The sequence below is a fragment of the Monodon monoceros genome, unplaced genomic scaffold (genome assembly GCF_005190385.1).
Source record: "Monodon monoceros isolate NGI ecotype Baffin Bay Population unplaced genomic scaffold, NGI_Narwhal_1 Contig4285_ctg1, whole genome shotgun sequence".
Taxonomy (NCBI): Eukaryota; Metazoa; Chordata; class Mammalia; order Artiodactyla; family Monodontidae; genus Monodon; species Monodon monoceros.
Window position 1 is genome coordinate 589,458 of NW_021700178.1, and position 11,941 is coordinate 601,398.

General features: G+C 42.7%; 1 protein-coding gene and 1 pseudogene across 1 annotated transcript in view; one reads left to right on the forward strand and one right to left on the reverse strand.

The window, feature by feature from the left end:
- The window catches only part of LOC114884825 (unconventional myosin-Vb), a 324,223-nt gene that overhangs the window by 256,335 nt on the left and 55,947 nt on the right, over positions 1-11,941 (forward strand). The window contains exons 11-12 of the mRNA XM_029204081.1: positions 4,515-4,596; positions 5,124-5,264. Of these exons, the coding sequence (XP_029059914.1) occupies positions 4,515-4,596; positions 5,124-5,264 (223 nt within the window). The remainder of the gene's footprint in view (positions 1-4,514; positions 4,597-5,123; positions 5,265-11,941) is intronic.
- LOC114885809 lies at positions 997-1,253 on the reverse strand (annotated as a pseudogene).

An 11,941-nucleotide genomic window follows, 5' to 3' on the forward strand; every position in this document is an offset into this window, starting at 1 on the left:
CTGGCCGGTTGCTAGGGTAGATCTTTTATCTTCCTTCTAGGCTTTATTAATGAAATTTCCTCTGGGACTTGGCTGTCATCATCAACCTTTCTTGGGGTGTGACGGGATTATAGGGGGAGGAAATGAGGTCCTAGGAGGCATAACTCGGGCTATAGGACCATCCTCTGGGCTGGGAGGACCCTAATCCAGGGTAAGGACTAGAAGAGCCAGTGCCTCCCTCCTGCATGGTCTGGAGTGCCTCCAGCTTGGATTTTGCACCTTTGATCGTGTTTTATTGACCTAGAATTACTTCTCTTCTGTGGGCATGACCAAAGGCTGTGCTTTAATGTGGTTGTCTCCAAGCAGTTGATTCCTTTGATCTCAAGATGATTTCCCACTTCTCTGCGTCTTATACCTTGGTGGGGGAGGTGGGCACAGAGGAGGAGAAGCCTGATGTTTTCTGGGCACTGAGCCAACCCTGTTGGGCATCTGATGCATTTATTTTTGCTGGTTCTGCTGTTTATGGTGCTGCCTTTCCACCACCACTACCGTCCCCAACCCCACCAGGGGCAGCTCCAACATTTCTATTAGGGAGTGGTAGTTCAGCCTGTTTGGAAGGGCTGGCATAAATTTATGTAAGACTGAGAAAATTCAGTCACCCATACAAAGAGTGAGAGGGCTAGCGATGTGAGGTTATGAAGGCTGAAGCCTGTGTCCCCAGCCTGGGGTCCCTCGGCGTCACCCCTCTCCCGCTCTCCACGTGCTCAAACACTTCCTCCCCTGGGAAGTTCTCCTCTCCTCCACAGCCCTTCCTAGTCATCTCTTCCTTCTTTATGTATTTATTTATTTATGCTCATAATCAAAACTTTATTGAAAAACTGACATCAAAATAGGAGAGCATTGTTGTATACCTTACAAAATTAAACATAATTACATCACCTTGGTAGATTAACTAGAATTACTAAACAGATAAGGCTTTCTGTGATAGAACGCAAGTTCAGGAAGTCGCGTGGATCATTAGTGGTGCTTTCTTCTACATGAACGCCCTTCTGTGAGTCTGGCCTTTCCTCCCATCAGCTGGCACAACACTGTTGAACAACCAACACAAAGCACCACTGTCTGAGCATGGCTGAAAACTGTGGTAATCCTGTAGCAACCTGGACATTTTACATCCATAAAGAATTTGGACTTTGAACCAGCCAGTTTTTTTTTTTTTTATGTTTTTTCTTTTCTTCTTCCAAGGAAGGATGCAGTAAATCTCTAGCCAAAGGCATGCTGAGGCTTTCGCAAGCCCAGCCTGTCCAAAGCAGCAGCACTCACCTGGGCGCGTGGCGTCCTCTTCATTTATTCTTTCTTTCTTGCTTTCGTTCGTTCGTTTGTTCTTTCTTTCTTTCTTTCTTTTGTTCTTTTTCTTTTTTAATTTTTTATTGACTTATTTATTTTTCATTCTTTCTTAAATGGAACTTTTATTCCTTTCTGAGTTCATGTGGTCTCAGAAATCACTCTCTCTGGGTTCAAATATTGGCTCTTCTGTCTACTGACTCTCTGATTTCAGACAGGTTATTTAGTTTCTTCAGCAGTAGGATGGGATTCGTAACAGACCCGAGCTCTTGTTTGTTGTGGGTGTTCAGGGAGCTCATGAAGCATCTGGGGCTTGGTGCTCTATAGGTGCTCATTTACAGGGTCCCCGCCAGCTCATTCAGCATGGTGCGTGAATGAGAAAAAGGTACCTCTTCCTCCTCGATTTCTTCCCCTTCTTACCCCCTCAGCCTGATGCCTTTGCTCTGCGAACATGGTGGCCCCACTCATTTGTAGCTGAAGCTGCTGATGCTATAATAATGCTCCCAGCTTGGTGGGCGATCACATCCGTTCAGTTGTACAAGTGAATCTCATCTCCACACGCCATTGGCCATTTGAAGTCCTCTCATTTCCACCTTCCTTAATGTCTTTAGAACATTCCCATTACTTGGCCACCACCAGCCTAAGCCATGACCTGATTGGATCTTTCCTGAATTACTGCTCCAGTAATAACTGCCTTACTCGACCTCCTGCATTCAGTCTCGCACACCTTCCCACAAATCACAGTGTTTCTAAGATGCAAGTATGGTTGTCATTTCTTTTCTTTTTAATAAATTTATTTTATTTATTCTTGGCTGCACTGGGTTGTTGGCGGTGCGCGGCTTTCTCTAGTTGCGGCGAGCGGGGGCTACTCTTCACTGTGGTGCGCAGGCTTCTCATTGCGGTGGCTTCTCTTGTTGCGGTGCATGGGCTCTAGGTGTTCAGGCTTCATAGTTGTGGTATGCGGGCTCAGTAGTGGTGGCTCGCAGGCTTTAGAGTGCAGGCTCAGTAGTTGCGGCACACAGGCTTAGTTGCTCTGTGGCATGTGGGATCTTCCCAGACCAGGGCTTGAACCCATGTCCCCTGCATTGGCAGGCGGATTCTTAGCCACTGCACCACCAGGGAAGCCCTGGTTGTCATTTCTTAATTTAAAATCCTTCAAATTTTCCCCATTTCTCCTGGTGAAATCCAAACCCCTCAAGTGTAGCATGCAAGGTCTGCAGGTGGGACTGTGCCTGGCTGTGCTGTGCCGTGTCTCATCTCCTTACCTGCCCTCCTCTCTGCAGGCTCCACCTCTTCTCCAACTCCGTTCCCCAGCAGTGATCAAGCCATATTGCAAACATTGCAGTTGAGTAGTTGATGTCAGTATTGATGATCTAAAGTATAAAGAGCTCGAATAAGTCCATTTTTTAAAGTTAAAACCCAACAAATACTTCACCAATCACAGACAGTTCACAAGGTACAGACAACTAGTACACACACACACACACACACACACACACACACAGAAAAATGTTGAGCTCTATCAATAATCAAAAGATATTAAAAATCAAAGAACAACATTTTTCGTATAATAATTAACCAAAGATTTTTAAAAGTTAATCTACATTACTGACCAAAGATCTGTGATGCATTAATACTCCCAGTGAGGGGCAATGAGAACGTACCTGATTGGAGCACAAGGGAACTTTTGGGGTGATTGTGGTGATAAAAATTGCTCTATATCTGGATTGTGATGATGGACACATGTAGTATAGTATTTATCAGAAACTCATTGAAATATATCTTTCAAATTGGTGCATCTTATTGTACATAAACTCTAAGTCAAACATGAATTTAAAGACAACATGATTAACCAGGATTAGGTGAGCAAGATGCTTTCATACATTGGGAGGCTGGGGTGGGGGTAGGGTGATAACATCAATTGGCTCCATCTTTCTGGAAGGTAATTTTCTTCTACCATTTAAGAAAACAAACTCCAACATGGTAATTTTCCTTCTAGAATAGCATCTTAAAGATCATGAATTCAAAGATGTATATCCAATATTTGTCACAGCAGTGATAGCAGCTAAAAACTGGAAAAAGAACCAAAATGTTCTACAATAGGTGATTGGTTAAATTATGATTCATCTGCATGGGGGCCACTGCCAGCCCAGGAGAAGCCTTTGTGTGAATTGGAAAAAGGCATCCCTTCTGGGGCAAATGCTCCCTCCCAGACTTGAGGGGGGCATCAGCTAAATTCTGGCCCCACTGGTCCCCTCACCTGGGCACCTGTACAATCCTCAGGCCTAAAGCAGCATCTGTGATCCATACGAGGGTCCATGAGGCAGACATTAAAACTGATGTCGTTCGGGACTTCCCTGGTGGCTCAGTGGTTAAGAATCTGCCTGCTAGTGCACGGGACACGGGTTCGATCCCTGGTCCGGGAAGATCCCACGTGCTGCGGAGCAACTAAGCCCATGCACCACAACTACTGAACCTGCACTCTAGAGCCCGTGAGCCACAACTACTGAGGCCCACGCACCTAGAGCCCATGCACCGCAACTACTGAGCCCGCATGCTGCAACCACTGAAGTCCACCTGCCTAGAGCCTGTACTTTGCAACAAGAGAATGCAATGAAGAGTAGCCCCTGCTCACTGCAACTAAAGAAAGGCTGTGGGCAGCAACGAAGACTCAATGCGGCCAAAAAACAGACCCAACGCAGCCAAAAAACAATAAATAAATAAATAAAACTGATGCCTTTGAAGAACAATGGCATGGGAAAATGTTGAATAACGAATGGGGAGTTAAATGACAAATATAGGTATAATTTTACATATAATTCTACTTTTCTTCAAAAATGTAAAATCACTAGAAGGAAACATACCAAAATGTAACTGGTGGTTAACATGAGTGATAGAATCATGGGTGACTTTCTCTTTTTTACACCTGCTTTTTCCGAATGTCCTGCTGTCAGTACTTCTTCTAATTGCGAAAAAGATGTACATTCTCACTTTCCTATTTAATAGGACTCTGTCGTGCTAATGCCGGCAACAGTGGTCTCTTTGGGCACAAGAGCAGATGGGAATTGTGTGCTGGAGCTAAGGCTAGAGCCGGATGGGAGCAGAGGACGAGGGCTGCCTTGCTGAAGTCCCAGTGATTCCTTTGGTAAAAGGAGATGTCTCTTACTTTATCCTCTGCTCTTTCCATTCTGCAGGTTTGAGACGTTTGACGTGAACAGCTTTGAGCAGTTTTGTATCAACTATGCGAATGAGAAGCTCCAGCAACAGTTCAACTTGGTAGGTTTTTCTGGACCCGGACATGTCGGGTCGGGGAGACCTCTCTCCCCACCAGGGAGTGACAGACAGCCCGGCCTACTTCTCTTCTGTCCAGGGTCAGTGAGCTCTAGCTCTGCCTTGACCTGCCCTTGGTTTCCTGGTGGTGCCCCAGCTCTAGGCAGGTGCTCCCCACTGCTCAGAAGAAGGTCAGTGATCCTCTCCTTGGCTTTGACTCCCACTCTTTTGACCCCGAGCTTCTGGGGTATTTGAGCAATTGAAAGCCAGCTATGAGGCTTCTCGCTACTGGTTGAGGTATGACATTACAGGTGATTATTGGAGTGTCCTAGGGAAGGCCTCACATGGGAGTGAGGATCACCCAACTGAGCTTTTTTCTTCTGCATTCATGACTGTGACTTGTGCCTAAACCTTTTCTAGCGAGTGTGTACCATCCTCCAGGGCTCAGAACCCATGTGGTTGAAGCTCAGGGGAGTTGAAAGTTAAGGTGTGTCTGTAGTTCACTAACCTTGACCTTTCACTTCTTACACCAGCATGTATTCAAGTTGGAGCAAGAGGAATACATGAAGGAGCAGATCCCTTGGACCTTGATTGATTTTTATGATAACCAACCTTGTATTGACCTCATAGAAGCTAAGCTGGGCATCTTGGACCTGTTGGATGAAGAATGTAAGGTAAAACTGATGATGCTATCATTGAATCAGTTCAATTCTAGGCTTGGGGTGTGGGGCAGAGGACAGCTCTGTGGTGCAGGGGAACATGTGAGATCTCAAAGCTGGAATTTCACCTGTGATTAGCTGGCCTTTAGTTTTCTGGGAGAAGCATTGGTGTCTATTCTGCATATTAGAAGATACCAGAAGGTAACACGTTGAGTATGACTGGCAGGTATTTCTACATTGGTGAACATGTGCCTCTTTTGGCAGAGACTGGGTGTTACGGATTGGCATGATGTGATGGTGGTATGGATTTGGTGCCCCAGATCACCTAGGTGCTGAGAGAAGGACCCCGACTTGTAGAGTCTACGCATCCCAGAGAGTGTGGGTCAAGAGCACAGGGTCATCTTTACCATGCCAGATGGCTTGGGAGCGATAAGAGCCACATGCTTGGTAGCAGGCGAAAGCTGTAGATTTCCCCCATGTAGCTTGTCATGGATGCTACCTGCTATAACAGGAAGAGGCCTGAGTTGCCAACATGGAGAGAAACAGGCAGCCTTGGAAATGTGGGGCAGGGGAACTGGGTGTTATCAATCACCTAACTACTTTGGCCTTTGGTTTTCTGCTCTATGAATTGAGGGGGGTTGGATCTGATGATCTTCAAAACTTCTCCTGGTTTGGTGTTTGGTGATCAGGGGGTAAATGTATGCCAGCCCCTCCAGTGATGGAAACTCTAATCAAAAGGTGTAGAAGCCACGTGGTTCTCAGTATTGAAACGGAAGAGCCCAGTTGAGTTTACTTTCTGGTCTCCCATGTCTTCCCTCTAAAGGGTGGCTTGTGGCTTGATGGTTTAGGAGGAGCAGATGTTTCCCTTCCAGAAGGACTCTCCAAGTTTCATTGCCTTTGAAAGTGAGAAGGAACAATTAATAAGACAGTGGAAGACAGAATGAAAATACACTGAAATCCACAGCACATTTTTTTTAGTGGTGAGAGTGGGCACCCTTGTCTTGTTCCTGATCTTAGAGGAAATGCTTTCAGTTTTTCACAACTAAGAATGATATTGGAGAGGAACCAAGATGGCAGAGTAGAAGGACGTGCTCTCACTACGTCTTACGAGAACACCAGAATCACAACTAGCTGCTGGACAATCATTGACAGGAAGACACTGGAACTCAGCAGAAAAGATGCCCCACATCCAAAGGCAAAGGAGAAGCCACAATGAGATGGTAGGAGGGGCGCAATCACAGTAAAATCAGTTCCCATAACTGCTGGATGGGTGACTCACAGACTGGAGAACACTTATACCACAGAAGTCCACCCACTGGACTGAAGGTTCTGAACGCCACATCGGGCTTCCCAACCTGGGGGTCCGGCAACAGGAGGAGGAATTCCTAGAGCATCAGACTTTGAAGCCTAGTGGGAATTGACTGCAGGACTTTGACAGGACTGGGGGAAACAGAGACTGTACTCTTGGAGGGCACACAAAAGTAGTGTGTGCATCAGGACCCAGGGGAAGGAGCAGTGACCCAATAGGAGACTGAACCAGACCTACCACTAGTGTTGGAGAGTCTCCTGCAGGGGCGGGTGGGGGGTGGCTGTGGCTCACCATGGGGACAAGGACACTGGCAAGAGAAGTTCTGGGAAGTAATCCTTGGAGTGAGCCCTCCCAGAGTCTGTCATTAGCCCCACCAAAGAGCCCAGGTAGCCTCCAGTGTTCGGTTGCCTCAGGCCAAACAACCAACAGGGAGGGAACCCAGCCGCACCCATCAATAGTCAAGCGGATTAAAGTTTTACTGAGCTCTGCGCACCAGAGCAACAGTCAGCTCTGCCCACCACCAGTCCTTTCCATCAGGAAACTTACAGAAGCCTCTTAGATAGCCTCATCCACCAGAGGGCAGACAGCAGAAGCAAGAAGAACTACAGTCCTGCAGCCTGTGGAACAAAAACCACATTCACAGAAAGATAGACAAGATGAAAAGGCAGAGGGCTATGTACCAGATAAAGGAACAAGATAAAACCCCAGAAAACCAACTAAATGAAGTGGAGATAGGCAACCTTCCAGAAAAAGAATTCAGAATAATGATAGTGAAGATGATCCAGGACCTCAGAAAAAGAATGGAGGCAAAGATCGAGAAGATGCAAGAAATGTTTAACAAAGACCTAAAAGAATAAAATACAAACAAACAGAGATGAACAATAAAATAACTGAAATGAAAACTACACTAGAAAGAATCAATAGCAGAATAACTGAGGCAGAAGAACAGATAAGTGACCTGGAAGAGAGAATGGTGGAATTCACTGCTGCAGAACAGAATAAAGAAAGAAGAATGAAAAGAAATGAAGGCAGCCTAAGAGACCTCTGGGACAACATTAAACACAACAACATTCGCATTATACGGGTCCCAGAAGGAAAAGAGAGAGAGAAAGGACCGGAGAAAATATTTGAAGAGATTATAGTGGAAAACTTCCCTAACATGGGAAAGGAAATAGCCACCCAAGTCCAGGAAGCCCAGAGAGTCCCATACAGGCTAAACCCAAGGAGAAACACGACGAGACACATAGTAATCAAACTGACAAAAATTAAAGACAAAGAAAAATTATTGAAAGCAGCAAGGGAAAAATGACAAATAACATAACAAGGCAACTTTCATAAGGTTAACAGCTGATTTCTCAGCAGAAACTCTACAAGCCAGAAGGGAGTGGCATGACATACTTAAAGTGATGAAAGGGAAGAACCTACAACCAAGATGACTCTACCTGGCAAGGATCTCATTCAGATTCGATGGAGAAATCAAAAGCTTTACAGACAAGCAAAAGCTAAGAGAATTCAGCAACACCAAATCAGCTCTACAACAAATGCTAAAGGAACTTCTCTAAGTGGGAAACACAAGAGAAGAAAAGGACCTACAAAAACAAACCCAAAACAATTAAGAAAATGGTCATAGGAACATACATATCGATAATTACCTTAAATGTGAATAGATTAAATGCTCCAACCAAAAGACACAGGCTCGCTGAATGGATACAAAATCAAGACCCATATATATATGCTGTCTACAAGAGACCCACTTCAGACCTAGGGACACATACAGACTGAAAGTGACGGGATGGAAAAAGATATTCCATCCAAATAGAAATCAAAAGAAAGCTGGAGTAGCAATACTCATATCAGATAAAATAGACCTTAAAATAAAGAATGTTACAAGAGACAAGGAAGGACACTGCATAATGATCAAGGGATAAATCCAAGAAGAAGATATAACAATTATAAATATATATGCACCCAACATAGGAGCACCTCAATACATAAGGCAACTGCTAACAGCTATAAAAGAGGAAATCGACAGTAACACAGTGATAGTTGGGGACTTTAACACCTCACTTACACCAATGGACAGATCATACAAAATGAAAATACATAAGGAAATAGAAGCTTTAAATGACACAATAGACCAGATAGATTTAATTGATATTTATAGGACATTCCATCCAAAAACAGCAGATTACACTTTCTTCTCAAGTGTGCATGGAACGTTCTCCAGGATAGATCACATCTTGGGTCACAAATCAAGCCTCAGGAAATTTAAGAAAATTGAAATCATATCAAGCATCTTTTCTGACCACAACGCTATGAGATTAGAAATCAATTACAGGGAAAAAAAACGTAAAAAAGACAAACACATGGAGGCTGAACAATACGTTACTAAATAACCAAGAGATCACTGAAGAAATCAAAGAAGAAATCGAAAAATACGTAGAGACAAATGACAAGGAAAACACGACGATCCAAAACCTATGGGATGCAGCAAAAGCAGTTTTAAGAGGGAAGTTTATAGCTATACAAGCCTACCTCGAGAAACAAGAAAAATCTCAAACAATCTAACCTTAGACCTAAAGGAACTAGAGAAAGAAGAACAAACAAAACCCAAAGTTAGCAGAAGGAAAGAAATCATAAAGATCAGAGCAGAAATAAATGAAATAGAAACAAAGAAAACAGTAGCAAAGATCAATAAAACTAAAAGCTGGTTCTTTAAGAAGATAAACAAAATTGATTAGCCAGACTCATCAAGAAAAAGAGGGAGAGGACTCAAATCAATAAAATTAGAAATGAAAAAGGAGAAGTTACAACAGACACTGCAGAAATAGAAAGCATCCTAAGGGACTGCTACAAGCAACTCTATGCCAATAAACTGAACAAGGTGGAAGAAATGGACAAATTCTTAGATAGGTATAACCTTCCAAGACTGAACCAGGAAGAAATACAAAATATGAACAGACCAATCACAAGTAATGAAATTGAAACTGTGATTAAAAATCTTCCAACAAACGGAAGTCCAGGACCAGAGGGCTTCACAGGTGAATTAAACATTTAGAGAAGAGCTAACACCGATCCTTCTCAAACTCTTCCAAAAAATTGCAGAGGAAGGAACACTCCCAAACTCATTCTGTGAGGCCACCATCACCCTGATAGCAAAACCAGACAAAGATACTACAAAAAAAGAACATTACAGACCAATATCACTGATGAACATAGATGCAAAAATCCTCAACAAAATGCTAGCAAACAGAATCCAACAATACATTAAAAGGATCACACACCATGATAAAGTGGGATTTATCCCAGGGATGCAAGGATTCTTCAGTATACGCAAATCAGTCAATGTGATACACCATATTCACAGACTGAAGAATAAAAACCGTATGATTATCTCAAAAGATGCAGAAGAAGCTTTTGAGAAAATTCAGCACCGATTTATGTTAAAAACTCTCCAGAAAGTGGGCATAGAGGGAACCTACCTCAATATAATAAAGGCCATATCTGACAAACCACAGCAAACATCATTCTCAATGGTGAAAAACTGAAAGCGTTTCCTCTAAGATCAGGAAAAAGACAAGGAAGTCCACTCACACCACCATTATTCAAAATAGTTTTGGAAGTCCTAGCCACAGCAATCAGAGAATAAAAAGAAATAAAAGGAATACAAATTGGAAAAGAAGAAGTAAAACTGTCACTGCTTGCAGACGACATGATACTATACATAGAGAATCCTAAAAATGCCACCAGAAAACGACTAGAGCTAATCAATGAATTTGGTAAAGTAGCAGCATACAAAATTAATGCACAGAAATCTCTTGCATTCCTATACACTAATGCTGAAAAATCTGAAAGAGAAATTAAGGAAACACTCCCATTTACCATTGCAACAAAAAGGATAAAATACCTAGGAATAAACCTACCTAGGGAGACAAAAGACCTGTATGCAGAAAACTATAAGACACTGTTGAAAGAAATTAAAGGTGATACCAACAGATGGAAAGATATACCATGTTCTTGGATTGGAAGAATCAATACTTTGAAAATGACTATACTACCCAAAGCAATCTGCAGATTCAATGCAATCCCTATCAAATTACCAATGGCATTTTTTACGGAGCTAGAACAAAAAATCTTTAAATGTGTATGGAGACACAAAAGACCCCGAATAGCCAAAGCAGTCTTTAGGGAAAAAAACGGAGCTGGAGGAATCAGACTCCCTGGCTTCAGACTATGCTACAAAGCTACAGTAATCAAGACAATATGGTACTGGCAGAAAAAGAGAAACATAGATCAATGGAACAAGATAGAAAGCCCAGAGATAAACCCACACACCTATGGTCAACTAATCTATGACAAAGGAGGCAAGGTTATACAATGGAGAAAAGACAGTCTCTTCAATAAGTGGTGCTGGGAAAACTGGACAGCTGCATGTAAAAGAATGAAATTAGAACACTCCCTAACACCATACACAGAAATAAACTCAAAATGGATTCGATACTTAAATGTAAGACCGGACAGTATAAAACTCTTAGAGGAAAACATAGGAAGAACCCTCTTTCACATAAATCACAGCAAGATCTTTTTTGATCCACCTCCTAGCATAATGGAAATAAAAACAAAAATAAACAAATGGGACCTAATGAAACTTAAAAGCTTTTGCACAGCATAGGAAACCATAAACAAGATGAAAAGACAACTCTCAGAATGGGATAAAATATTTGCAAATGAATCAATGGACAAGGGATTAATCTCCAAAATATATAAACAGGTCATGCAACTCAATATTAAAAAAACCAAACAACCCAATCCAAAATGGGTAAAAGACCTAAACAGACATTTCTCTAAAGAAGACATACAGGTGGCCAAGAAGCACATGAAAAGCTGCTCAACATCACTAATAATTAGAGAAATGCAAATCAAAAGTACAGTGAGGTATCACGTCCACCAGTTAGAATGGGCATCATCAGAAAATCTACAAACAGTAAATGCTGGAGAGGGTGTGGAGAAAAGGGAATCCTCTTGCACTCTTGGTGGGAATGTAAATGGATACAGCCACTATGGAGAACAGTACGTAGGTTCCTTAAAAAACTAAAAATAGAATTACCATATGATCCAGCAATCCCACTACTGGGCATATACCCAGAGAAAACCGTAATTCAAAAAGACTCATGCACCCCAGTGTTCACTGCAGCACTCTTTACAATAGCCAGGTCATGGAAGCAACCTAAATGCCCACTGACAGACGAATGGATAAAGAAGTCATGGTACATATATACAATGGAATACTCCTGAGCCGTGAAAAGGAACGAAATTGGGTCATTTGTTGAGACGTGGATGGATCTAGAGACTGTCATACAGAGTGAAGTAAGTCAGAAAGAGA